The sequence below is a fragment of the Neolamprologus multifasciatus genome, chromosome 3, assembly GCF_963576455.1.
Source record: "Neolamprologus multifasciatus chromosome 3, fNeoMul1.2, whole genome shotgun sequence".
NCBI classification, from domain to species: Eukaryota; Metazoa; Chordata; class Actinopteri; order Cichliformes; family Cichlidae; genus Neolamprologus; species Neolamprologus multifasciatus.
Window position 1 is genome coordinate 41,961,125 of NC_140441.1, and position 24,960 is coordinate 41,986,084.

Consider the following 24,960-nt stretch of genomic DNA (forward strand, 5'->3'; position numbering starts at 1 on the left):
CACAGACACTGACTGGACACAGGGATATAGCAACTAAGGATTACACAGAGACAAACCATAAGACATAACTCTAACAAAGAAACCAAAGAATAGAAAAGATAAATAATACAATAAACTCAAAACCCTGGGTCAACGACCCAGGCATCCTAACAGTTATTGCTATGTCTGGTTTCTGCTATTTTATTACTATATTTATATTTGTATTGTACAGCACTTTGGTCTACCAGGTGTGTTTTTAAAGTGCTATATAAATAAACGATAATGATGATGATTGGCGCCTAGGTTAGTCTGTCCTCTGGTTATCATTCCCAGACTAATGGCCAGATGGAGTGGCTTAACCAAGTGCTGGAAACCACCCTGCCTGGCATCCATTAAACAAAACACCTGGAGTACACACCATTCCTAGGTCAAGTACGCTCATAATAATCACATTTAGTCAGCCACTGGGATGTCGCAATTAGAGGCTTGTCTGGGCTGCCAGCCCCCTCTGTTTCCGGCAACTGTCTTCCTTCAAGTCTTCCAGATGGAAGAGGAGTAAACAGTTGGTTGGAGGGGTCATGCAGGTTAGCCATGATGCTAGTGTCTTTATGAATGCAGCGTGAGGTGTAAATATCCTGTAGACTGGGTAGAGAGCTGCCAATACTAGCAGCAGCCAGTAAGTTAAACTTTAACAGTATCCGTATTGATTAATTGATTGATAATACTTTATTTATCCCAAGGGAAATTGTTTTAATTGTTTATTAATGAATTATGGGTTTTCAGCCAAAGAGTTTGCTCTTTAATTACAACTTACATAATTTCTATTCATAATAACAGCACCTTCTAGTGGTCATAGTTATTGTATAACACAGGAAGAAGTCAGTCATCATGATAAAGGTTCAAAGAAATAATTAACGTTTGACACAGGAAACCATGTTTTGACAACCTATACACACCTCTACACACATTTCTTGTCTATTTTACACTATTTTTTTTTCATTATCTGAGTTTATTTAGCAAGTCTTTTGAGCATGGAAATGAACTGGATCTTTTTTAACAAGATGTTTTTATGTGGCTGCTTTTTTAACCTTGAGAAACTGAAGAAAATATCATTTGTATGTCATGTGGGTAAAAGTGTAGTATCGGTGGCTTTTCCTGGTAGCGTTTTTGTTGTCATTTGAGAAAAACACCCTCCTCTTTTTATTGAAAGACCCCCCCCCCCTCCTTCCTGGGTCTCACATAATTCCAGACATTGCAAAGCTTCAGTCGTGTGTGCAGTGATTAACTTCAACTTGATAACAGCTTTGTCTCTTAAGACCGTTTCTGCAGCCTGTGTATGTGCTGACTTATTTTATATATTTTATTACTGAATGTATGGCATTTTCTTGTTTAAGAACGCATTTAATTTGATTCAACCTGGATCTCCATCAGTGGGTCTCAGATTTTGGAGGCCGTTCCAGAAGAAATCATGCTGCAGCGCTCCAACATCCAGTTCCATAACATTCTGGTTCACTGGTACAGCTGGATCAGACTCATGTTTACTCCTGGTAAAAGTAGTGAATGGTGCAAAGGGTTTCAATAAGGGGATCACCTGAAATGACTTTCAGCTTCTCAACCATCTTCTGCCTAATCAAACATGTGGATGTTTTTGACTCTGGAATGTATTTCTATGGATTTTATGTAGATGTCCAGGTTTTGCTTTGTTTTGAGTGATACACTTAAATATTAAAGGTACGGCATCAATGATATAGCGCGACTAGCTCTTTAACGCGTTTGCACCGTCCAGCCGCACAGACGGGGCGATACGCGCTAACTCGCTAACGGAGATTTGTCGCGTTAATGCGGTTATGGCGTCAACTTCATTCTACCGAGACTAATAAATAATGAAGCCACAACATGAATCTTTCTAATACGGTTATGTGGTCTGGGTGTGATTTAAAACAAGTGTTTTCATCAGAATATATATTTCTTAATTTCAATGGATACTTTGACATTTAAGTTTTTAAATTGTCTCTATTGTATCCTAAAACATTTGTTGTTTATATGAAAAATACAAAAGATGCAGCTTTCTTCTCTGTCCATGTTCTTATACACATTTCAGCCACCACCTGGGGAGGGATTTTAATTCAATTCGATTCAATTCAATTTTATTTATACAGCGCCAAATCACAAAAAAAGTCCCTTCAAGGCACTTTATATTGTAAGATAAACCCTGAAATACTACATACATAGAAAAAAAACAACAATCATTTAACCCCAATGAGCAAGCACTTTGGCTGCAGTGGGTAGGAAAACCTGCAGCAGAACCAGGCTCAGAGCAGCAATCTGAACTATTTGGAAGCAGGAATTACAGTCGAGGATGACTAACAGGTGCCTCATCACAAGAAGTGTGGCTGATCGGTAGGCCAGATCTCTGCTAACACATTGTGTGGACACTGAAAGTGATTATATTAATCCTTGATCACTCTTAGCAGTCAGCATAAAAACTGCCTTTTTTGTTGAAAAATTGTGTTTCATTTTCTTTTAAATTGTCTTACAGTTGTTTTTAATCTGACACAAATGATTGAACGCACACGCGCGCTTAAAACAGCAAGTATCAGTATAGATTTTGCTCATTTGTTGTCAACCTGTTTCTTGCCTAAAAGCTATGATGTGGTCATGATGTTGTGGTAAAAGCTGCATCTTTTTCTTTATGATGCTTTTTTCCCCCTTTTCTTTATGAATCATTTGACAGTTTGTGTGTCGAGCAAAGCTAATGTAAAAACCGCGCATGACTAAAGTCAGAAATGTGCAGAGCTAAAATGAAAGAGAAAGTAGTTCATAAAAAGTGACTATATTTGTGCAAATCATCTGGGGAAGAAAAAGAATTGCACAAACTAAGAAGACAACAAATAGCAATGGAATAGTCTAAACCACAGGAAGACTAGTTTGTACCTGTAACCACACACATCAAAGGCCTGGCAGATGATACTTAAAGAGTTACTTTACCTTTAACACTCTCTGTAACAGTCAACCACTGTGTTTAACTGAATTTATACCACCTGACTGGTCTTCACATTGAAATCTGATCTGCTGAAACAAAAGGCCCATTACCAAACACTTGCACACGTACTTAGTATGAGGCTCACATATCATAGGTGAGTGTGAAGAATAGCCATTAATCATTATTGTGTGTGTCTGTCGAATTGCTGGTGTGCTTTGCAGTAACTTGCTGCATGTCTATACAAATGATCCCATCCACACATTTAGGAAACACTAAAAATCACAAGACCATACAATAAAAAGACTTAAGGTCTGTTTCATGCATCAAAAGGAATAATGCATATATATTTTGTGATAGGCTTCAGAGTTTGAATGTACTGTTTTCCAGGATTTATAATTAGTTATGAAACCACTGGACTTCAAAGGTGGAGGCCTCTAGGTGGAGCAAAAGTTTAGACTTTTTTTAACACCAGCAGCTGATCCACCTCATCTGCTGTTGTGCTTTTTCTTAATGATGTTCTGTTCTTATTTTTGCATTTTACATGATGAGCAAGGAAGTCATAAAAACAAGTTGTAAGTCAAAAGTAAGAGTTTGATGTGAGTTTACAGCAATGGCAAAGTGAGTGTCTAACAGGAAGAGGCAACCCTGTGTGGTTTGAACACAAATGGAGTGAAGAGAATGAGGCCTGTAAGAGCAAAAGCCAAACCTACAATAAAGCAGTAAAAACCAGCTGAAAAAACATGTTCTCAAGAATAGCAACAAACAGCTTTATTTGACTTAATCCACTGCCACCCCTCAGAACTCCAATTTGGACTGTGCTGCTGTTTAAAGGAGGACTGATATGATTTTTCTGTATCCTATAGCTAGTCATGGCTACCCAGTTAATGTAACAATCTAAATCTGAGGCAGTGTTTGATAAAAGTGAGAGCATATAATTATTAATCAGACCCTCCTTCTCTAAAGCCTAAGACAAGTCAGATAAAACTCAAAACAGTCAACTTTGAATTATGTTTTTTTAATTACATTTTGCTGTTGATTCCTAAAACTAAGTGAAAAGGCTCCATAATTGTGTCATTAAAAATGAATACTTGCAGCTCCATGTTGTAACATCAGTCACAATCAATGCAAATGTAATTTTTCACACACTGCATTTATAGGCAGTTGTAATATTCATAATTTTTTTAATTGGAGAACTTGAATTGAACAAAATATACAGACTGCCCTGAGGGCCGACGTCCTGTAGTGGATCCTCTGATCACTGCCTTTCACTGTGAAGCCCTATTGGCATTTTCCATAACAAATCCAAATCCATTAGAACACCCCTGGGACATTATGTTTCAGTCCATCCAACGGCATCAGGACGAACGTTCGACTGTCCAAGTGTGAGAAAAAATGCCCCATCATTGTATTTATTTGATTTTTTAGGATGTCTTCCATCACACAATGTCGCAGCGTTTCACTCCTAACATATTACCCAGTCCATATCAGTATAGATATCCAACACGATTTTTTTCCTGCACTTTCTCTCTCAAACTATACTGTCTAAAAATAATTTACAGAATCTGTGCTTTGATGAACTATGGCACAGTGGCTTTTGGACTAAAACTCTGGAGACCCAGAGCTAAATGTTGTGTTCGCTGCCACCAGTTCAGGAAGCAGCTGAACCTCAGCTCAGAGTGGAACTGTGCCTTTACTCTGCTCTTTGTCAGAAAGCTGTTGTGGTAGCTGGCTTTTTTTATTTTTTTTATTTTGAGGCCTTATAATTTTTGAAAACGAAAACTTTTATTTGAAGAAAGAAGAATATGGGACTGAAGTCTCCTTACGGTGAAATGTGCAAACACTATTGTCACAGCTGCATAATCTGCAGAATTTTAAAAAGATCAAATGAATGACACAAGCTTGCTGTTGCATTTTGACAGTTGTAACACTCGGCACTGTCTGCATTAGTCAGATGTATACGTGTTAAAGTCTAACAGGTTTACAGTAACTTTACTCAACATGTATAAGCGTCCATAAAACTTGTGAACTTGCGAAGTGCTTAAAGCAGCGTGAAACGTTTACAGCCTCATCTGAAACCACTCACTCTGGTCCACACTGTGAATGTTCCAGCAGTAACAGATCAAAGGAAAGATGCAGCGGGTGCAGCTGCAGTCCCTGTGACATGCACGCCCCTCACAGTACATTCAATTATTCCAACAATATATATTAGATTATAGTTATATGGATTTCTTTGGGTCAGTCTAATTACATCCATGAGGCTTTCCAACACTCTACACTCATGCATGAAATCCATTTTTATGTGCTCATTCTTAGAAGATCAAATACCTTGTTAACACAACAACTTGTGCTTGAGATGTTTTATACTTTCAGGTATTTTTCTAGTATTACTGACCACTATTCTCAAATATTGCTAACCTCATAACATCAACATGTGTTTTTATGTTTGGAAATTTCATGTGTTTGACACTCAGATATACAGTAAACACATCCAAAACATAACCAAACCTTAAATGGATACCTGAAGATCTGGCTGATGCTAAGAAGTTAAAACTTTATTTATTTATTGACACCTGCATCCAGTTTTGAATGTGTAGTTAACTGCGCATGTCTTTGGGCTGTGAGAGAAACTGGTCCTCATACGGTCTCTACTTTACTCAACTTCATTCACCCACTCATACAAGCACTTTTTTTCTATGCTTAAGTGCTTTCTGTTTAAACATTCACACACATTCATAATCTAATGGATACATTAGAGGTCAATCTGGGGTTAGTATCTTGCCTAAGGATATTTAGAGCAGCCAGGGATTAAACTACCAACCTTCTGGTTGGTAGATGACCTTTATAGCTGCTGAGCTCCTGGAAGTAGAGATGGAAGAAACTAAAGTACTTGGAGAAAACTCAGTAAGCACAGGAGGTAGAAAGGTCCCACAAAGCTTTGAATATAGAACCTTCCTGTCAGTCACAATGGGGTAGCTGTAGCTCATTTGGTAGAGCAGGTCACCTAATAATTACAAGGCTGGCGTTTCAATCCCTGTCTGCTCCAGTCTGCATGACAAATATCCTTGGCAGTTGCTCGCCAATCCATCCCATGGAGTGTGAATGCATGTTAATGCTAGAAAGCACTGAAATGGGGCATAGAAATAACATAATAGCACATTTAGTGCTCAGATATAGTAGAAAAACGCTATATAAGAACCAACCCATTTACCACAAGTGCTAAAATCTGAACCACCTTGCCGCTGAGATACGTAACATATATCGGGAGACATTAAATAAGGAGGCTGTAGTCACATCCAGAGTGTGCTTAAAAGAAAAATGGACTCTTACTATTCAATCTTAAACACATTTAATGACATAAATGATAAAAAAAAATGACATGTGTTGCATGGAGTACCAGCAGTGTTAGAAAAGGTATGAACGTGATGGCATGATGAACGTGTTGTGAATGCAAAACAAAACCAAAAGCACGAACATATGCACAATTTGACATATGGGCAACTTCTTCACGATGTACACTAGGACTGGGTGATATATCGAGTTTTTAAAAAATATCGATATACTTTTATACAAGACATAAGATGTGACAATATTGTTTATATCGATATAGTATATGTTGCGTTATAATTACACTTGTGGAGCCGCTATTTTGCCTCTCTCTCGTCTGGGTTTGTCTGCCCCGCCTCTCTCCCTCACTGAACACAACACCCCCTCCCCCATCGCTACACCTCCAGTTGGCAACAAGATGGACACGGTAGCTAGCGAAGAGGAGCTCGTCGGAAAAAGAAAACCAATGGTTCGATTATTTGGAGATGGTTCGGGTTCAAAGTGTCAGATGAGCAGCAGAATAATGTATTCTGTAGAGAATGTCAAAAAAGCGTCCCGACGAAAGGTTCGAGCACTACTAATCCTTTCCACCATTTACAACAGCGCCATAAAGTGCAGTATGAAGAGTGTGTGAAACTGGGTGCTGTATCCCAGACCGCAAAGTCTTCCCAGGTTCCTGCCGCGAAATAGACCACCTTACAACACTCATATGCTCGTGCTGTGCCATATGATAGAAAAAGTGAGAAGTGGGGGGAAATTTCTAAAGCAGTGGCCTATCATATCGCTAAAGACGTGGTCCCCATCTCAACTGTGGAACAAGAGGGCTTTATACAGCTGCTAAAAACTCTTGACCGAAGATACCAGTTACCTAGCCAGAAATACTTTACCAGAAAAGCACTGCCAAAAATGTATACTGAAGTTAGTCTCGCTGCCCAGCTCACCAAAGTGTCTCACTTCGCACTGACCACCGACATGTGGTCCAGCAGGACGTGCGAGCCATACATAAGTGTGACTATACATTTCATGGAAGACTGGGCACTGAAAACTGCCTGTCTCCAGACCAGAGATGGGCAGTAACGCGTTTTCAGGTAACGAGTAAAGTAAGGGATTACTATTGCAAAAACGGTAATTCGATTGCCGTTACTTTCCCGTAGGAACGCTGCGTTACTGTGTTACTAAAACCATGATTTTTTTGCAAGAATGTCTTATGACAGTGACGTAAGCGAGTGCGACGTTCGTGACAACAGCTGTGTACAGATCAACAGTGGATCATATATCGAATGCGGGAGAGAGTATGAGCGTGCAGTGTTTAAAGCATGGAAGTACTGACCTTATTTTGAGTTTGATTCCATAAAAAGTGACAAAAACATTAGTGTCTGTTGTGCGTGGGAAGAAAACTTCTTTTTACATTGAAAAAAAACCCCTAAACTTCCAAGCAAGCATCGAGTGCGCTATGACGTAATTGGGAAATTCACAGAGAAACTCGCGGATTCTTCAACTGACCGCTGTGGCACACCTGCACCAGGGTAAACCTCTGCCTACCCTACTGAAAATAGGTGAAAATAGAGCAACAGGACTGCTAGTCTTTGATTTTATTTATTTTCTGCTGTGTTTTACTTGCATTTATTTGAAAGAGTGAGTGTAAACACACAAAAAATATATTTTTTTAATGTGCTGGAATGTGCAGAAAATAGGTTTAAATGTTAAACAAATTTCTTCCAGTCAGAGAATGTTGCATATAATTAAGTTTTTGCTTGATGCATAAAGTTAAAAGATTAAAACTAATAAAACAAGTTTTAAAAAGGGACTTTTCCATTTGATTACATTTTGTATGATGGATTATGTAGAAAAAGTAGAATTGGGCTGAATTATCTATCGCTTTATCACCTATTCAGGTTGTAAATCGTGTTTTTAAAAAGTAACTAAGTAATTAATTACTTTTGAAAATAAGTAATCAGTAAAGTAACGGGATTACCTTTTTGGGGAAGTAATCAGTAATTAGTTACTGATTACTTTTTTCAAGTAACTTGACCAACACTGCTCCAGACCAGCTACTTTCCTCAAGGCCACACCGGAGAGCATATAGCTGAAGCCCTGCAGGATGTCCTCAAAACCTGGAAGCTCAGCCCGGCGGGACTGGTTGCTATAACAACTGACAACGGGGCAAATATTGTCAAGGCAGTTCAGCTGAACAAGTGGCCGAGGATCCAGTGGTTTGGTCACATAAAAATATTTGTCTTGTGGTCCATAGGCATGTTTAGCTCTGCAAGTGACTCTATAAACTTTTCATTTATTAGCATTTTTTTTTTTCAAATCAACAGATTCAGTATTGCACTGACCAATGGCCAGATGAAGCCTAAGTCATAGCCAGCATATACATCTATCACTTAGAAATTGAAAGTTAGTTGAATAAATAAATAAACTATCCCTATTAAATCCAATAAACGTATTGGAGTGTATTTTGTGCTTGTATTAGATTGAAGATTGTGACACATGAAATGAGGACCCCAGCTAAGACAAGACAGGGATACATTTTTAAATACATAGTGAGATTGAAAAGATGTAAAAATATACATGTTCCAATCATTTGCTGGTGATTTTACCAAGATAGTTTAACGAGAACCATTTCTAGGTTATACATTACACGACACATTTTGCAAATATTGTTAAGTCTTATGAATCACATTCTATACAACTGAGATGGATGTTAATTTGCCTCTTAACATATCAATTAAAGTGATTTTAAAAGTTTGTATTTTGTGTGTCACAGGACATGCTATAGATGATGCCCGCATTACCCGGGTTATTTCTCTGTGTAAGAAAGTCGTCAGCAGCTTCTCCTACAGCTGGAGGAAGAGAAGAGAGCTGGCTGAAGTGCAAATACAGCTGGGTCTTCCAAGTCACCAGCTAATCACAGAGGCAACAACTCACTGGGGATCAAGGCTTCTCATGATAGAGAGGGTTCTGGAGCAGGAAAGATCACTTTCTAAAGTCCTCTATGTCAACATGAAAACCAGACCTCTAGTCCATACTTGGCAGGACATAGAGGTCCTGGAAGCAGTTCAGAAAGCTCTCAAACCCTGTCAGGACTTCACTGATGCACTTTCAGGAGAGAAGTATGTGACCCTGTCATATGTCAGACTTGTGCTACACCTGTTTAACACTAGTCTCCTGGCACCTGGAGCGGACGATAGTGAGCTGTGTAAATCCATCAAGACCCGCATTGTGGATTACCTCAACAATAAATATGCAGATCCATCTACCAGTGACCTGTTGGACATTGCTTCTTTTGTGGATCTACGGTTCAGGGCGAAATACATCCCAAGTGAGAAAATTAATGCACTGAAACATAAACTCATCTTGGAGGCAGAGTGTCTGCTCAGCTATCAGGGTAGCTGTTTGTCTGAGCTGCCTGATCCAGCCATGCCTGAGTCTGCAGACCGTGAAGAAGCAGCAGTAGGACACACAGCAAAAAAAAAAAAAAGAGATCACTGGCAAGCTTCTTCCAGGAGTGAAGAAGCTTGCCTCCCACAGAGGGGGGCAATTGAAAATGGATTTTCTAGCTACCTGTTGTCAGTTTGTGTAGAGAGTGGTGCTGACCCTCTCAAATGGTGGAGGGAACATGAAGTTGCCTATCCAGCACTGAGCCTCCCGGCCAAGAAATACCTTTGTGTGCCAGCTACCAGCTCCCCTTCTGAAAGGATTTTTAGTTGCAGTGGAAACATTGTAACCTGCCACAGGGCATCCTTGAAGCCTGATACTGTTGACAGATTAGTTGTCCTGGCATAAAATCTGTAAACTGTACAGTAGTTGGCCTTGCCAATTGTTTGTGTTCTTTCTATATTTTTATTGTCATTGGAGATTTGCACAAAGACCAAAGAATGGAATTTTGTTAATTTCGTTCAATCTGTAATGTTTTGTGTTTTTTGCACAAAGTACCAGATGATTGTTCAGGAATACACACAAAGAAGCACTTTAGAAAACTTTACTTCAGTGTAAGCACTTTTTAAAGAGCAAGTTGCCTTTGTTATCTTTCTATCTGCATCTTTTTAGTTTACATTTTACATTTAGTTTACAATTTTTAGCTTTTTGCTATGCATGAAAAGAAAAAATGGAGCATTATTATTTAATAAATGCTGACAATTTATTTTTGACTATTTTTTCATGTACATCTACAGTTGTATGTTAATAAAAGTGCCTGTGTGACATCTGGGACAAGTACCTTTGACTAAGAACTCTCTTTTTGTTCTTACTTCATGGGATTAAAAAAATATCGAGATATATATCTTATATCGCCATCCAGCTAAAAAATATTGAGATATGAATTTTGGTCGCCCAGTCCTAATATACACCATGAACATTACAAAGTAGTCATGGATAACTTGATGAAAATTGAAAGAAACATCCATCTTCATCCTACGTGGGTCAATTTGTTTTTCCTTATATCTGATGCAGACTTAAAGGATGCATCTGATGACATTTTATGGGAAGTTTTACCCAAGTGCTGACACGCAAAAAACAAAACACATCTTATCAGAAGGCGAGCCGTTTATTTAAGGCTGGTTAACAGTACAAAACAAAAGGGCAAAGGTGAAACTAAGCAATAACATAAACTGGGAGAACTAAGGCAAAACATAAAAACAACCTGGAACGTGAACATGGAAACCTGGCACAGAAAAACATGAAATGTGAAGACTTGGGATGAGTACATAAAGATCTTGAAACATGGCATGAGCATGGCAGAATAGCAGATGATCGGACAAAAAAAATGAATGAAAACTCAGAGGCTAAATACACACAGCAGGTGATCAAAGGGGAAGTGGAAACACATGGGGAAACAGCTGATACGAATGAACATGATGACGCCACACGGGAAGTAAAACTAAACGCACTGAACATGGAAGACTTTCAAAATAAAACAGGAAACATGGAGGGACATAGGCGTGACGCAGACAAGAAACACATGACCGAATTCTGAATGATTTTGACATACTTCAATATAAGGACAGGAATTTTAGACACATACAAATAGCACTATTTGAAAAAATCTGTTTTAATCTGAAATTACCTGTTTAAACAAATGATAATAATAATAATAATAACTTTTTTTACTTGCTCCACTGCCATCCTTCTGATGTTGACTTAGTAATTACTGAAATGAGAATTGTTATTTTTAAGTGTCAGATATCACCACAGTTGGTGCATTAAGGCATCAGTCACAAAGGTCACCTTGTGCCCATCCACAGGATGTCAGCAGATGACTTACAAAGCTGTTGCTTATTGTATGTTTTTTGTTGGTCACGTCATCCTGAGTTAACTTTCGTGACTGCTTTGCAGACGTTTACGATGGTCAACGGTTTCATAACTGGAAAGTGGTTCTATTAATGCAAAAACAGGAAGGTCTACATTTGTTTCTAATAAGTATTGTGGGTGTGCTGTCAGTACAAGTTGACCAGACAGTGGAGCCTGTATTTTGTACGGAGCTCCACAGTTAAAAGCGTCTTTTTTGTGGCTTTTTTGCTTCTGTGTGCTAGACGGACATATATCCAGTCAAATCCTTGTTTTAAATCAAGCTTATGCTTTTGGTTACACTTTACTGTCTTACTATCACTAACTCACATCGTGCAGCAAGGTGACAAACAACCAAAAGCATGTATTCCTTAAAAGGCTGCACATTTCAAGCTATGACGCCACCACATCAGCTGAAGTTTCCATGCTAACACACATTTGAATCTACTAAGCCTTGAGGACATTATTCTCGTAGCTATCATTGACCATGTTAGATTTCTGCTGGTTTTCGTGAACATGTCATCAACTTGAATGTCACGCGCATTCATACCAGTGTTCATTCCATGGAGCTAATAACTTCTATAATTAACATAGGCATCACTCCACAAGTAGCTGTTCGAAATTACAAAGGGAAATACAGACTCGCAGGCTGTCTAGTGCTAAAGATAAATTACAACCCGATCAAGCATATATAATATAGTACAATTATGAGATCAGTATTTTTGCTTCATGCCATGTTAGTAGTTACAAAATCACGACAGAACCTCACTAAACAGTGTTTATATCAGGTGAAGACAAAATGTATAAAAATATGTAGAGTGAAATATCTTTTGTAGACATGTAAGCTTCAGCAAAAAAACGATCTAAATTATATAAAATCTGTCATACAATAATGATAATGATATTCTGCTTTTTGTTTTCAGCTGTCAGTTTTCACCATTTGCTAAAAAAGCATTGCCACTGAGCAGCCGCCCATATGAAAGAGCAGCCAGCCTCTTTACATAGAGACAACTTTTACTGGAGCACAGTTCACTTACAGACCTTGTAGTGGTGGTATGCACAATGATGAACTTTACCTTGATGCTACTTTTGCCCTGCATCTTTAGTAAGTACACTTTTCACTTTTTTCTCAGTACAGTTTCAACCCTTTATTCTGTACGATAATCGAGCCAAAAAGAATCGTGTAGACACTTCATGGATGGTGTAATTCGATGTTTGGTTCCTGTTGGATTTCAAATTTAGGATGCCTTGTTTGTTTTAGGTTGGATCTCGTCCTCAGTCGCACAGTTTTACACTGTGGAGGTTCAGCCTGGTGAAGAAGTCACAGTGAAGTGCTCCAATTTCAGCAGATTTCACTCCCGGATATTTTGGTTTAAAATGACCAGCAGTCCCAACATCAGTTGCATCTCGTCTATGTTAACTTCTGAAAAGGTTTTTTCCTGTGATGGAAAAAAATTTTGCACGTCATCCAACACATCTGTGGTATTTCTCAAGATCAAACAAGTAAATTCATCTGACTCGGGGCTGTATTTCTGTGGAGAGAAACTCAATGAGAAGCTAGTAATTGTAACTGGAACATATTTAAAGGTTCAAGGTAAATAACACTGTTTCTGTCTTTTTATATATGTGTTTAGTTAAAACAGGTAGGATAGTATAATTTTCTTTTTTCTATTTTTTAGAATTATCTGATGGATTAACAAATCCGTTAAGTATCATCTTGAGTGGGCTAACTGTTTTCCTTCTGCTGGTCATCATTGTTCTGGTTGTCAAAATCAGGAAATTTCCTACAGGTATCCATATGATTTAATTTAAATAGCAGATACAAAGGTATTGCCCTCATAACTTAAGGATGTACTGTTTCTTTCAGCTCAAGATGATGAAAAAAATCCACAACACAGTGAGGTAATTTATTTTCATATCAAATTATAACTTTGGATTATAACTTTTGGATCAAATTATAACTTTGGCCAACATGTTCATACTAAACATGTTGGCCATGTTTAGTATGAACATCCACCACTACAACATTACTACATTATAAATTTAAAAACAACTTATTAATCCATTCATGCTGGTTTATCCAAACAAGTTCCAAAAGTTGAATGACAGAATAAAAACAAAAGAAAAACAAAAGCTCAAGTCTCAAGAATGAAAAACTTTTTCTGGTACTCAGTAATTCCAGAGGCACAATTCCACAAACCATGATGACCTCCATTGACATTCACATAGCACTGATTGTTTTAATTGCTCTTTATGAAGGTAAATACTTTGATGTGATGTGAGAGCTTGCAGAATAAAAAGTGAGAATGTGTAGAAATAATTTGAACTTGTATTTTTCACGTGTAAACTTTTGTATACACTTGTTTTATATTTACAGTTACAGGAAAAATATGCTGGGCCTTCTTTATCAGGGTGTTGGTGTTGTGGGTCCAGGTGAGATAAGCAGAGATCTGGGTGCCCAGTAACCTGAAGGTGGAGACATTACACCCATTCTCCATTTGAGAGGGGAGTGGACCTCTCTGTGTCTCCTCCAGTCCATGATAGGTTTTTTCGTTTTAAGGATGTTAAGTGTCAGGTTGTTTTCTGAGCACCGGTTGGACAAATTCTCTGGGGGGGGTTCAGGTTCAGGCTGAGTCTGACTGACTGGGGCCAGTTAGTCTGGAAATCTTTGATCCAGGAGCAGGTGGAATCTTAAGGTGGTCCAGTTTGGTGGTGAGGATGTCTGGGATTATGGTGGTGAACACTGAAATATAGTCCACGAAGTGCATCCTCACGTAGCTCTTCCTGTTCTCCAGATGGCTCAGTGCTTTGCAAAGCGTAAAGGTGATGAAACCCTCCATGGACCGATTTGCTTTGTAAGCTACCTGGTAGGGGTCGAGAGAGAGCGGTAGGCAGTCTCTGATTTGCAAATAAGCGAGAGCACAAATGTTTTGCATATAAAAGCAGAGAAGTTTTATTTGCATATCATGCATTTAACTTGTCCGAGGCAGCAATTTCCTGCCACTAATGGGTTTGCAGTGCCTCTTTTCCCACTGTATTATATCCACACAGAGAGTGTGTTGCAGTCAAGGCATCTTCATTCTCTTCTCCAACTTCTCTGCTCCCAAAGACTGGAACAAAGTCAGGATTAGCTTAAAATAGGTTAGTGATCCGAGTGATTAGATTCTGTGATTATTATTATTTAAATCTGCTTTTCCTTTGATCCTGCTAAATTGCTTTAATAAAATCTTCTGCATTAAAGAAGTCTAAATTGTGGACGTTCCCTTTTTAACCCTTCGTGAAACAGCAAAAGGTAAAAGTCCTCAGTATTAATCCACATTAGTATAAATAGCTTTACTTTTATACATCAGCCTTCTAAAAGTAACAGACCCTCGGGGATAGTTTTGTATAGCTGGAAATATGGAGGTGAATAAATAAAGGAGCTTAATAAAGGTTATGAAAAAAATTTTTTTGTTCATAGTTAATTGTTTGTTTTGTTTTTTGTTCCACGTTAATTTTGTCTGTCTGTCTGCATCCACATTTTTCAAGATACCAATACCAGCTTGAGCTGATTTATTTTGTTCAAAATCAGGTAACGGTAAAAGTCCACAATGTGAAAATCAGTGAAAAGTTCATATTACCCACAGTTTTTTCTAGATATTCTTCAAAGTTCTCACCCAAATACTAGGCCTTAGGGGACATGAGTACCTAGGTTGGCTTATGCACTTGACCTTGAGTTTCACTGTTAGCGTAGCAGGTCAAAGTTAACCGTGGAAAAAAAATGTCATGAAACTTTATCAAGTAATCCGGTCTTTAAGTCTGACGTCATTAGCCATGTCTGGACCCAAACTCCGCAGCAGATCCCTAAGTCACACAAACACTGCGGCATAACTGAGAGTTAAAAGCTGTCTAAATTCTTGCATCTGTAATAAAATGATCAGTATGGCTGCTCTACCTGGTGTAACAGTTAAGTTTAACATCCAGGCATCCATGAAAATGGAATTCATGAAATTTAATGGAGTTAGAAGTTAGCAGGAAGTTAGCTTGCTAGTTTCCATCTAAATATAATATAGCATGTTCTGACTGAGGGATTTCTGAAAAAATTAAGACATACAGCTCCGCTATCACTTCCAACATAAATGAAGACAGGAAAGTAAACAGCAGTGACGTTTGTAGGGTTACTGAAGTTTGGCTAGCTGGTATATAATAATGCGCTACGTGATCGCTAGCAAAACAGCTATGTTAGCATAATATAAACAGTGAAGCTGCAGGATGAATGCTAACCTTCTTACCACTCCAAGAGTTAATGTGAGGGTTCCCGAAGGTTAGGGACAATAATCCATTCACAATACGAGGTTAGTCATTAATATACTGCTGGGGTGTAGTTACATCATACAGGTTTTACAAAAATGAGATTTAAAATGAATAGCGGTAATAAAAACCGAGAGAGGCCAACAGTGATCACTGACTGCTTTTAGGGGCTTGTTGAGATTAAATAGAACAAGATACAGAGCATTAAAACATGTAAAAAAACACAAAAGCCTTATTAAACATGGAGTAGTTTGGGCCCAGAAGCAGGATTCATCACGTCATTACTTAAAGACCAGCTATATCATGAAAGGCATGGAAAGTGCTGTACTACGCACTTTCAATCACCATCATGGTGATTTAAAATTCACCAACAGAGCATGTTTAAGTTCAGGTATTTCTGTAAATTATTCAATTTTCAAGGTGCACAAGAAGAATATGAGTCTATTTTTATAACAAAACTATCTGTGAGTGTGCATGTTGTAATTAGTGTATGTGTATCAAGATGCTGTGCACTGAGATTCATTTGTGCATATCACGCATCACATACATGTTTGTAGATTTGTAAATGTATAAATACATCTGTAAACCTGTAAAAGATTTGTGAACATCTGCTACAATCTACAATATGTATTCAGAATGTGTATGTTATCAGTTATCTCATTACTGTTCTGCTTATATATATATATGAGGAATAAAGAACAAGAGTCTCCTTTAAAAAAAAAAAGAAATTATGGAATCTAAACCAAAAGGGATGTTTTAGTAAAGTAAGTAAAGTTTTAGGACACACATACAGATGATTTTACTTAGGATGGATGAATGGTGTATACACTGCCCTTTTCATTTTATTTATTTATTTTATTGTAACCTGTAACATTGAATACATATACAAAAGAAAATGGGGGCAGCTTTGTGGGCAAGCAACATTTTTTGCGCCCCCTCCTACTGTCATTTTCCATCGCCGTGACAACACTGTGTGTCACCCAACTTGAAACCCACAGAAAGGCAAGCATTTAGCTCTGCAATAAAACCCCATGCAACAAATGCTGCAGTGCTTTCCGTGCAGCATTTGCTTCAAAAACAGCAGTTTTGAGCACTTCTACAATGGCCTTCATTTTTAGGAGGTTTCACCTCTTGCTATATTCAGAAGCAGACCCCACATCTTTTGCTAATTATAAGCAATTAAAAAAGGTTTAAAATGCATTTTTACAAACAGGAGAACAGCAAAGTTACATTTGTTTATTTTGCCTTCACACTGCGCCCCTATCAGAGGGGTCCACCCCATAGTCTGAGAACCACTGCAGCATGCAACAATGCAATGTGTCACAAAGATTATATTATTTCAGAATGCTCTCGTCAACATATCTTTTTGCTGTCAAATGGTTAGTAAGGTGACTATATCTCAACCTATCACATCTTTTGGAGATGTGATGGAACTGAAGATTTGCTAAATGAAGGTCCTGTCATCAGTTCTACAGCAATGACAGTCTCTGAGGAATGTTTTCAGCCGCTTGCTGTGTCTAAACTAAAGCATCTGGTCCAGCTCGATACCATCAAGCTATACCTAATCAAACAGCCTTGAATGAGTAGTAAACTCATTATCTTCTCGAACGATTACCTCCTTTACCAAACTAATGTACAGTTTTTATCTTTTTTATTTCTTTGTTTTTTGCTTCGGAGAAAAAACAACAACAAAAAAAGGAAAATTGTGAAGTGGTGAAAACACTGGTTACTCATAATACCAGACAGGAAAGGTGCACCTCACGACCCCTGGCTCATTTTGGTACTTGTGGCGCGTAACGTGGGAGTGATTTTAGAGCTGCTGTGTGGGCAACTTATCTTGTCTGAGCAACAGGGTAAAAATAGGAACCTTCTTCTATACTGAACCTTCCTTAGTGAAGCTCCGTGATTTCATATCAACAGTGATGAGCTTTACTATAAGAACTGCTGTGCTGGTCTGCAGCCTCCGTAAGTAACAGACCTCATTTTATCTCAAAATGTCTGTGGTAAAGGTGTGTTTAACTTAATAGCCAGTAATAAACCTGAATTTAAAAGCTACCAAAACCTTTTTCTGTTTTGGTTTTACTGGATCAAAAATATATTTCTTTGCCATTTGTTTCAGGCTGGATCTCCCGCTCAGAGTCCTCGATTGTGGAAGTCCAGCCTGGAGAAAATGCCACACTGCTGTGCTCCAAACTTTCAAGTTTTCCTACTCACACAGTTTGGTTCAGACTAGTGAACAGAACCCAGCCTTGTTGCATTAGCATTTACAATTCTATTGAGCCACCATCATTCTGCGACGGAGTTGATCAGGAAAAATTTGAAGTGACATCCAACTTTTCAACGATCTTCCTCAAAATCAAACATGTGGATTTGTCTGATGCTGGGTTTTATTTTTGTGGATATTACACAAACGGACTCCCAGTGATTGTTAATTCAACTGATCTGCAGGTTCAAGGTAAGAATGGTGAGATAAGAAATAACAAAGAGAATGAGATACGCAGCTTATTTCACCACAGTCAGATTGAAATGTGGTAATGTAAAGAGTTTGGATCACATTTGAAGAATTCTGTCAATCTTTGCAACAAAACATATCATTCATGACATCAAGTGTAGGCACGTTTCTTCTAGAGGAAGCTGGTGAAACAACAAACCTGACAACCCTGATCCTGAGTGCTGTGACTGTCGTTCTCACTAAGGTCATCATTTGCCTTGTAGTGAAAATGAGGCTTCAGACAGGTACTGCTCAAGGACTTGTTAATATCTGTTCCATTTTCTTTCTTCTTTAAAGATTTCTGTATCAACAGCACATCAAAAAGCAGCATAAGTTCAATTTAAAGATAGATAACAAAATTTGTCTGTGCCTAAATAACTGATCAACCAGATAATCTGTTTGTAATATTCAATATCGAATGTAATATTCAGTGGAAGATATATTGTACTGTTTTAGGGGATAAAAAATCTGTCTCTTCCTTACAGAATCCGAATCGAGTCCCGAGTATTGATTGTCATCGAGCAAAACAGAAGAGGAAACTCGATCTTAATCAAACTGAAATGATTAAGACCATTTTGAAGCTCCAGATGTTTTTTGCCCCACAATTCCCAACTTTAACTGTGTTCACAGATATTAGATGTTACATAAACATTTTATTTATAGTGTGTGATCTCTGGAATTCCTTGGATTCACCGCTCCATCAAACCTCCATCCTCATGGTATACATTACGGAAGTTGAAGTTCTCTGAACTGCTTTCACTTCCAGACTTTAAAAGATGTACAAATGAGCTTGTGAAATAATTACTGGGAACTTCTTCCTGTTTATGATATGACTGTGTAAACATTAGATAATCTTAGCTATTTCATTGTTTCTTTTTTCAATATGTTTGTCTGAAACAGGTCTATTGTAAATGAGACACAAAGTCTCAATTGAACTACCTGTATAAATAATAAATAATGACTTCTGAAAGTGTTCCTGAGCCACTACATTGATTTCCATGACACAATCATGCCCTGACGGGTCTCAGGATGATGGATATCCAATACTGATTTTTGGACTTGTCCCTTCTGCAATTTTCCATATTCCCTTAATATAATCATAATATTATGTACTGTAGATCAGCGGTCCCCAACCCCTGGGCCTCGGACCGGTACCGGTCCGTGAGTCATTTGGTACCGGGCCGCAAGAGTTGAGGCTCAGGTGTGAAATGTATAGTTTTCAGGGTTTTTATCGGTTTTCATCGTTATTTTGTTATCGTTTTTATCGTTTACTCGGTTTTCCTGGGTCTTTTCACGTGTGTTATGAATAAATTTTCTTTTTTTTGGTACCGGTACTGGTTTTATTTTGTTGTATTTATCTGCGACACCTTAAAGGCCGGTCCATGAAAATATTGTCGGGCATAAACCGGTCCGTGGCGCAAAAAAGGTTGGGGACCGCTGCTGTAGATAATGAGATACTCAAAAATGATTCTTAAAGTATTCAATAATTTATAGAAACAGTTATAGTTTTGGGGGGTAGATAGAGAGTGACTGGTGAGACTCTGTCCATCTTCTGCCTCTCTAAGATGCTCGTTTTGTATCCAGTCATGTCACTGATCTGTTGCCAATTAACATAATTAGCTGTGAAATATTTCTCCATGTTTATTTTGGTGCTACTTATTTTTCCAACCTTTTTTACCTTCTCTCAACTTTTTTGACACGTGCTGCTGTAATCAACTTAAAATGAGCTAATAGTTTTCATGAAACAACAAAATGTCTCAGTTTAAAAATTTAGATGTTTTCTGTGTTTTGCTGCTAATAAAATATGGGCTTATGAAATTGCAAATCATTGTAAGCAGTTTTATTTTTTTATTTTATTTTTTATTTTTATAGAATCACAACTTTTATACACTTTATTTTATTTTGTATTTATTTTGTATTTTATACACTTTCCAAAACACACTGAAAACTAGAGACAAGTAACTTTGTTACTGTTAATTGCTTGTAGGTGTTAATATTTTCATCTACAGCTACAGTTAACTACAGCTGTTGAAATGAGACGTACATTGCCAAACATTTGCTTAATACAAGGTTGAGATGAAAAATGTCATTGGTGAGCTATATTTCATGTCTTTCTTTATAAATATGTGGACAGTCGCATCAACGGTACATTGATGAGTATCAGTCAGCAATACTGACAACATCATGATCCACTTGCCGGGTGTCAATTTGCATCTTTATAAAAGTCGTGATGTTATTTTGCTGGTTTTCCCATCCACAGAATTTCCCTTCCACACAGGGGAAAGACTCGCAGACAGTTTCATGCATCATAAAGATTAATCTATTGCATATGTTTTAACATAATATTCTTTCAATGTAGTGCTTTCAGGCTTGTTTAATTACATCAACTCAGTTATTTAGTGCATGTACTTTATTTACAAAACCTAGACTCCAATGAAAGCACTGAGCATGTCCAGTTCCATAATAAGAAGCAGGAGATCTGTAGCAGGTGGAGAAGTAGAGATGATTTTTATACCAGCAGCAGCTTTTGATCTCACCTGTCTTTATTTGTGTTTATTCTAATTAATTTTGTCTGCTTTTGTGTTTCAATGCGGGACATGCAAATCATATGAGTAAGCAGTGAGTCAGAAGTCAGAATTAGAGGGGAGTTTGCAGTAGGGCTGAAATGAGTGTTTGACAGGAAGAGGCAACATGGTGTGGTCGAACACAACTGAAGTGAGGAGAATGAGGACTGTAAGAGCAAAAGTCAAACCTGAAAAGGAAGCAGTAAACACCAGCTGAGAATATTCATGTTATTCACTGCACATTCAAAACTGAATATTTTAACTATCATAAAATCTGTAAATGTTACTGCTAATAAAAGTAAATCTATAGAATTATATATATATATATATATATATATATATATAATAACATATATAGATTATATATATATATAATCTCTCAACATATATGTACTTCATTCGTTTTCTATCTGATTCTGTTTTAGTTCATTTTTTCTAAGGTCGCTTGTAGACAAATTATTTGAGTTTTGTGGCCAATATTTAACATCCACCATTATACCATAATCTATGAGAGAGACTATATATGTATATATGATATGTATATATGCCCCACTTTAATCTTAGAAATCTGACTTAATCTGGCTTGATAATGGATATATAGAAAATGAATAGTTGATTAAAAAACGTACATGGTGAGTGTGCTCTGAGCACCAGACAACGTAACAATGGAGCTCTTCATAGTCAACAAGGAGCTTCACTGTTAAAAGCTGCTAATTTGTTCAGAGAGTGAGGACTGATTCAGTCAGCTGGAAGAAATCGAAGAGCATTTGTGTTTCTGCTTGCTAACAAAACCTAAATTAGGATTAATCTTCACTGTAAGTCAACCTCACTCTGTTATTCATACAAACTCACATCCCTACCCTCTGCTTCTCAGGGTGACACCTACACACCCTCGAATCAATGTGGTTACTCGTCCACGTGCTGCACACCAAAGCCACACTAGGTGAAGGGTCCACACTAGCATGCACTTGATCCTACTAAGCCTTGCTAACATAATATAATCAAGCATGGTGAAAAAACATGTTTAATTTGTGTTTTAGTGTGGGGCCAATAGTCAGCTTCATGCAGTGTTAGCAGTTACAAAATCAACAGACAACCTCAGCGAGTGCTTGATATCAGATTATTATTTCTGGCATAAAGTAGGGCTGAACCTCTGCAAAGACTTGTGTAACAACTAGTATACATTTTTATTTTAAAAAATGTTTGACATCTAATGGTGACGACAACAAATGCTGGGTAAAATTATGCAGACCGACAGCTTTTTCATGTATGTAAACTTCTAAAAAAAAGATATTATCTAGATTATCTGAAATGCTGTCAAAAAATTATTATATTATTTTGTTCCTAAAGCTGTCAGTTTGTACCATTCTCCTAAAACTGGTGACACTGTGAGTATGAGGAACTGTACATATAACAAAGCAGCCCGCCTCTTTACAAAGAGATGACTTTTACTGGAGCGCAGTTCAGTTAGCAACATTGCAGTGGTCATACACACGATGCTGGAAGTTAAGTGGATTGCAGTTTTAATCTACACCTTAAGTAAGTAGACCTATCACTTTTTTCCTCATGAAAGAATTACTTGTTGTTGAGTATTTCAAGAGAACTGCATCTCTAGATACGTCTTGGACAATAATTCATAGGCATTGTTTGGTTCCTGTGGAATTTGAAGTTTATGAAAACGTGTTGTTTGGTTCAGGTTGGAGCTCTTCCATAGTCACACAGTTTCATGCTGTGGAGTTTCAGGCTGGTGAAGAAGTCACACTGGAGTGCTCCAACTCCTGGTCACATATTCTGGTTCAAAATGATCAACAGACCCGACACGAGCTGCATCTTGTTTATATGCAGTGCTGATATCAATGCTTCTCTCCTTGTTGGTTTTCAAATTGGCAAATATAACATGATGTCCACTGTGCTGTTTGTTAAGATCAAACAGCTGGACTCATTTGACTTAGTGTATTTCTTTGGTGAATTTAACACTAATGCAACACATTTAACGGTTTAAGGTAGAGCTTTTTTTAAGACATCCCAATAAAATACACATTCATATTTTACTAATTTTATGATAATTACTTGCCTCAAACCACAGCAGACCAAACGTTATGAGAATATTCTTATTTAAGTTACAAGTAAAATTGTAGTGCTACATGTATGTCAGTTGTCTCTTTCGTGACAGAAACACACTGAATCATAACTGTAGTTCTGGAATGCAGATGTAACTCAATAAAGGTTTATTTACAGCACAGCAATAAACCACAAATCATTTTCTCTGTCTTTCTGTCTCAGACAAAACTCTAAGATTTCTGTGCAGAAGAGGAAAAAAAGGGTGAATAATTCACAGGGCAAATACTGAGCAAACATTCAAGCAACAAGAACCAGCTTCATGAAAGCAGTTAGTTCAACAATCCAGTATAGACTGAAGGAATTCCTTAATCTTAAGTTATTGCTGGAAATGAGATTTTCAATTGGTGAACTTGTTACCTCAAAGTGTGTGGATGTAGAGGGTGGAAACCCAGGAAAGGTCCCGCCCCTGAAACACAAAGGTGAGGTTAACACTCACCAATGAAACAGAAGTAGCACAGGAAGAACAATTTAAAGTAGTTTCCTGTGGTGAGTGAAAGTCAAAAACTCCTGTTCACTCTGCAAAAGGGTTAATGACTAGCCCGTGCTGGGCTGTCAGAAGACTGGTCGTATTCATCCTGCTTCCATAAAAACTATTCTGCCCTCTGAGACTCTAATTACAGACCATTATGTTTCTCAAACTGATAATTTCTGATCTCCTGTGTTTATCTCAGAACCTGTCTCTCAGCCTCTCAGCGGTTTCAATGGTAAACACGTTTGAAGAGCTAACTCGTCAGGCCAGGACTCCCAGTCTATTTACACCTACTGGACACTCTTTCAATGGTGAGGATGTACACATCCTGGACAGGGAGGAATGCTGGTTTGAGCGTGGAGTCAAGGAGGCCATTTACGTGAAAAGGGAAAAACCATCTCTGAATCGAGGAGGAGGCCTAAGGGTACATTATTCCCCATCTTAAAATGCAGCCATTTCCCAACTCTCTGTGGATGGTGCTCACGGCCATTGATCAGTGGCCATGACAATTTGCATATTAATGATCAAGGAACTGACCTCACAGCCCATTGTTCATTCAGTGGTGCTAGTTTGAGTCATTGTGCAAATGTTGTGTTTATAAGTCTGGGGAAACCTACAGTCAGCTAAGACAGAAGAAGTCACTTGGATCAGTGATGAAACGTTTCTCCCATTGAAAACAGTATGTCCAGATGAATGGAATCAACTTTTATGGATTTACTTACCTGGATGACTGAGCATGCATCAAGACATGTCGCTCAGCCTGTTCCTGCTGGCAGTGTGACTTGGACCCTGCCTTCCACTGGACCCATTGTGGGTGCACCTGGGTGAGTGTGGCCAGGGCCCAGCCGGTCCCTGTCCTGGCTCTTAGAGCAGCTAGGGCCCAGTGTGTCCCCGCATCCATACCAGTTCTTCAGGTGGGGGCAGCTGGTGTCCATCGTTGCCTGCTCCTAGGGTGAGGCCAGTCCACCTCTGGGCCTGTACCAGTTCCTTGCGTGAGGGTGGCCGGTGTCCAGCAGGCTCCTGTACCCACACCAGTTCCCAGGGCAAAGGCAGCTGACACTTAGTCCACTCCTGCACTCGTATCTGTTCCTTGGGTGGGGGTGGCTGGTGTCCAGCTAGCTCCCGCGCCTGCGCCTGCTCCTAGGGTGAGGGTGGCCAGGACCTGAACCTTTCCCTGCACCCATACCTGTTTCTCGGGTGGTAATGGATGGGGTTTGGCCAGTTCCTCCACCCATTCCGGTTCCCAGGAATAGACGGCTAAGCCCTCAACTCAAGATCCAGCCGCAGCATCCAGAGCCTGCTGCAAGCTCTGCACAGTCCCGACCACAGGTTTCTGCACCAAACTTTTGGTTCAGACTCTGGGGCCGGAAGGAAGAAACCCACATGGAAACAAGACAGACCGGGAAGACAAAGGGAGGAGACACAAAGAGGGAGACAAGAAAACAGTTAA

The 24,960-nt window shown here is 38.5% G+C and overlaps 1 protein-coding gene and 1 long non-coding RNA gene across 2 annotated transcripts; both read left to right on the forward strand.

Moving 5' to 3' along the window:
• Nucleotides 1-4,842: 4,842 nt before the first annotated feature.
• LOC146523281 (E3 SUMO-protein ligase ZBED1-like) lies at nt 4,843-10,379 on the forward strand. The gene has a single exon (XM_085139491.1). It carries the CDS (start codon nt 8,987-8,989, stop codon nt 10,073-10,075), a length of 1,089 nt encoding a protein of 362 aa, XP_084995617.1. The 5' UTR covers nt 4,843-8,986; the 3' UTR covers nt 10,076-10,379.
• A 4,584-nt stretch (nt 10,380-14,963) lies between these two features.
• Nucleotides 14,964-20,156, forward strand: LOC146523282 (uncharacterized). The gene is made up of 3 exons (XR_014870862.1): nt 14,964-17,830; nt 17,985-18,601; nt 18,842-20,156. It is a non-coding gene; the product is annotated as an uncharacterized LOC146523282 (long non-coding RNA).
• Nucleotides 20,157-24,960: the final 4,804 nt, after the last annotated feature.

Coding starts and splice junctions, on each gene's coding strand:
- LOC146523281 (XM_085139491.1), top strand. CDS start 8,987: ATGGATGTTAATTTGCCTCTTAACATATCAATTAAAGTGATTTTAAAA.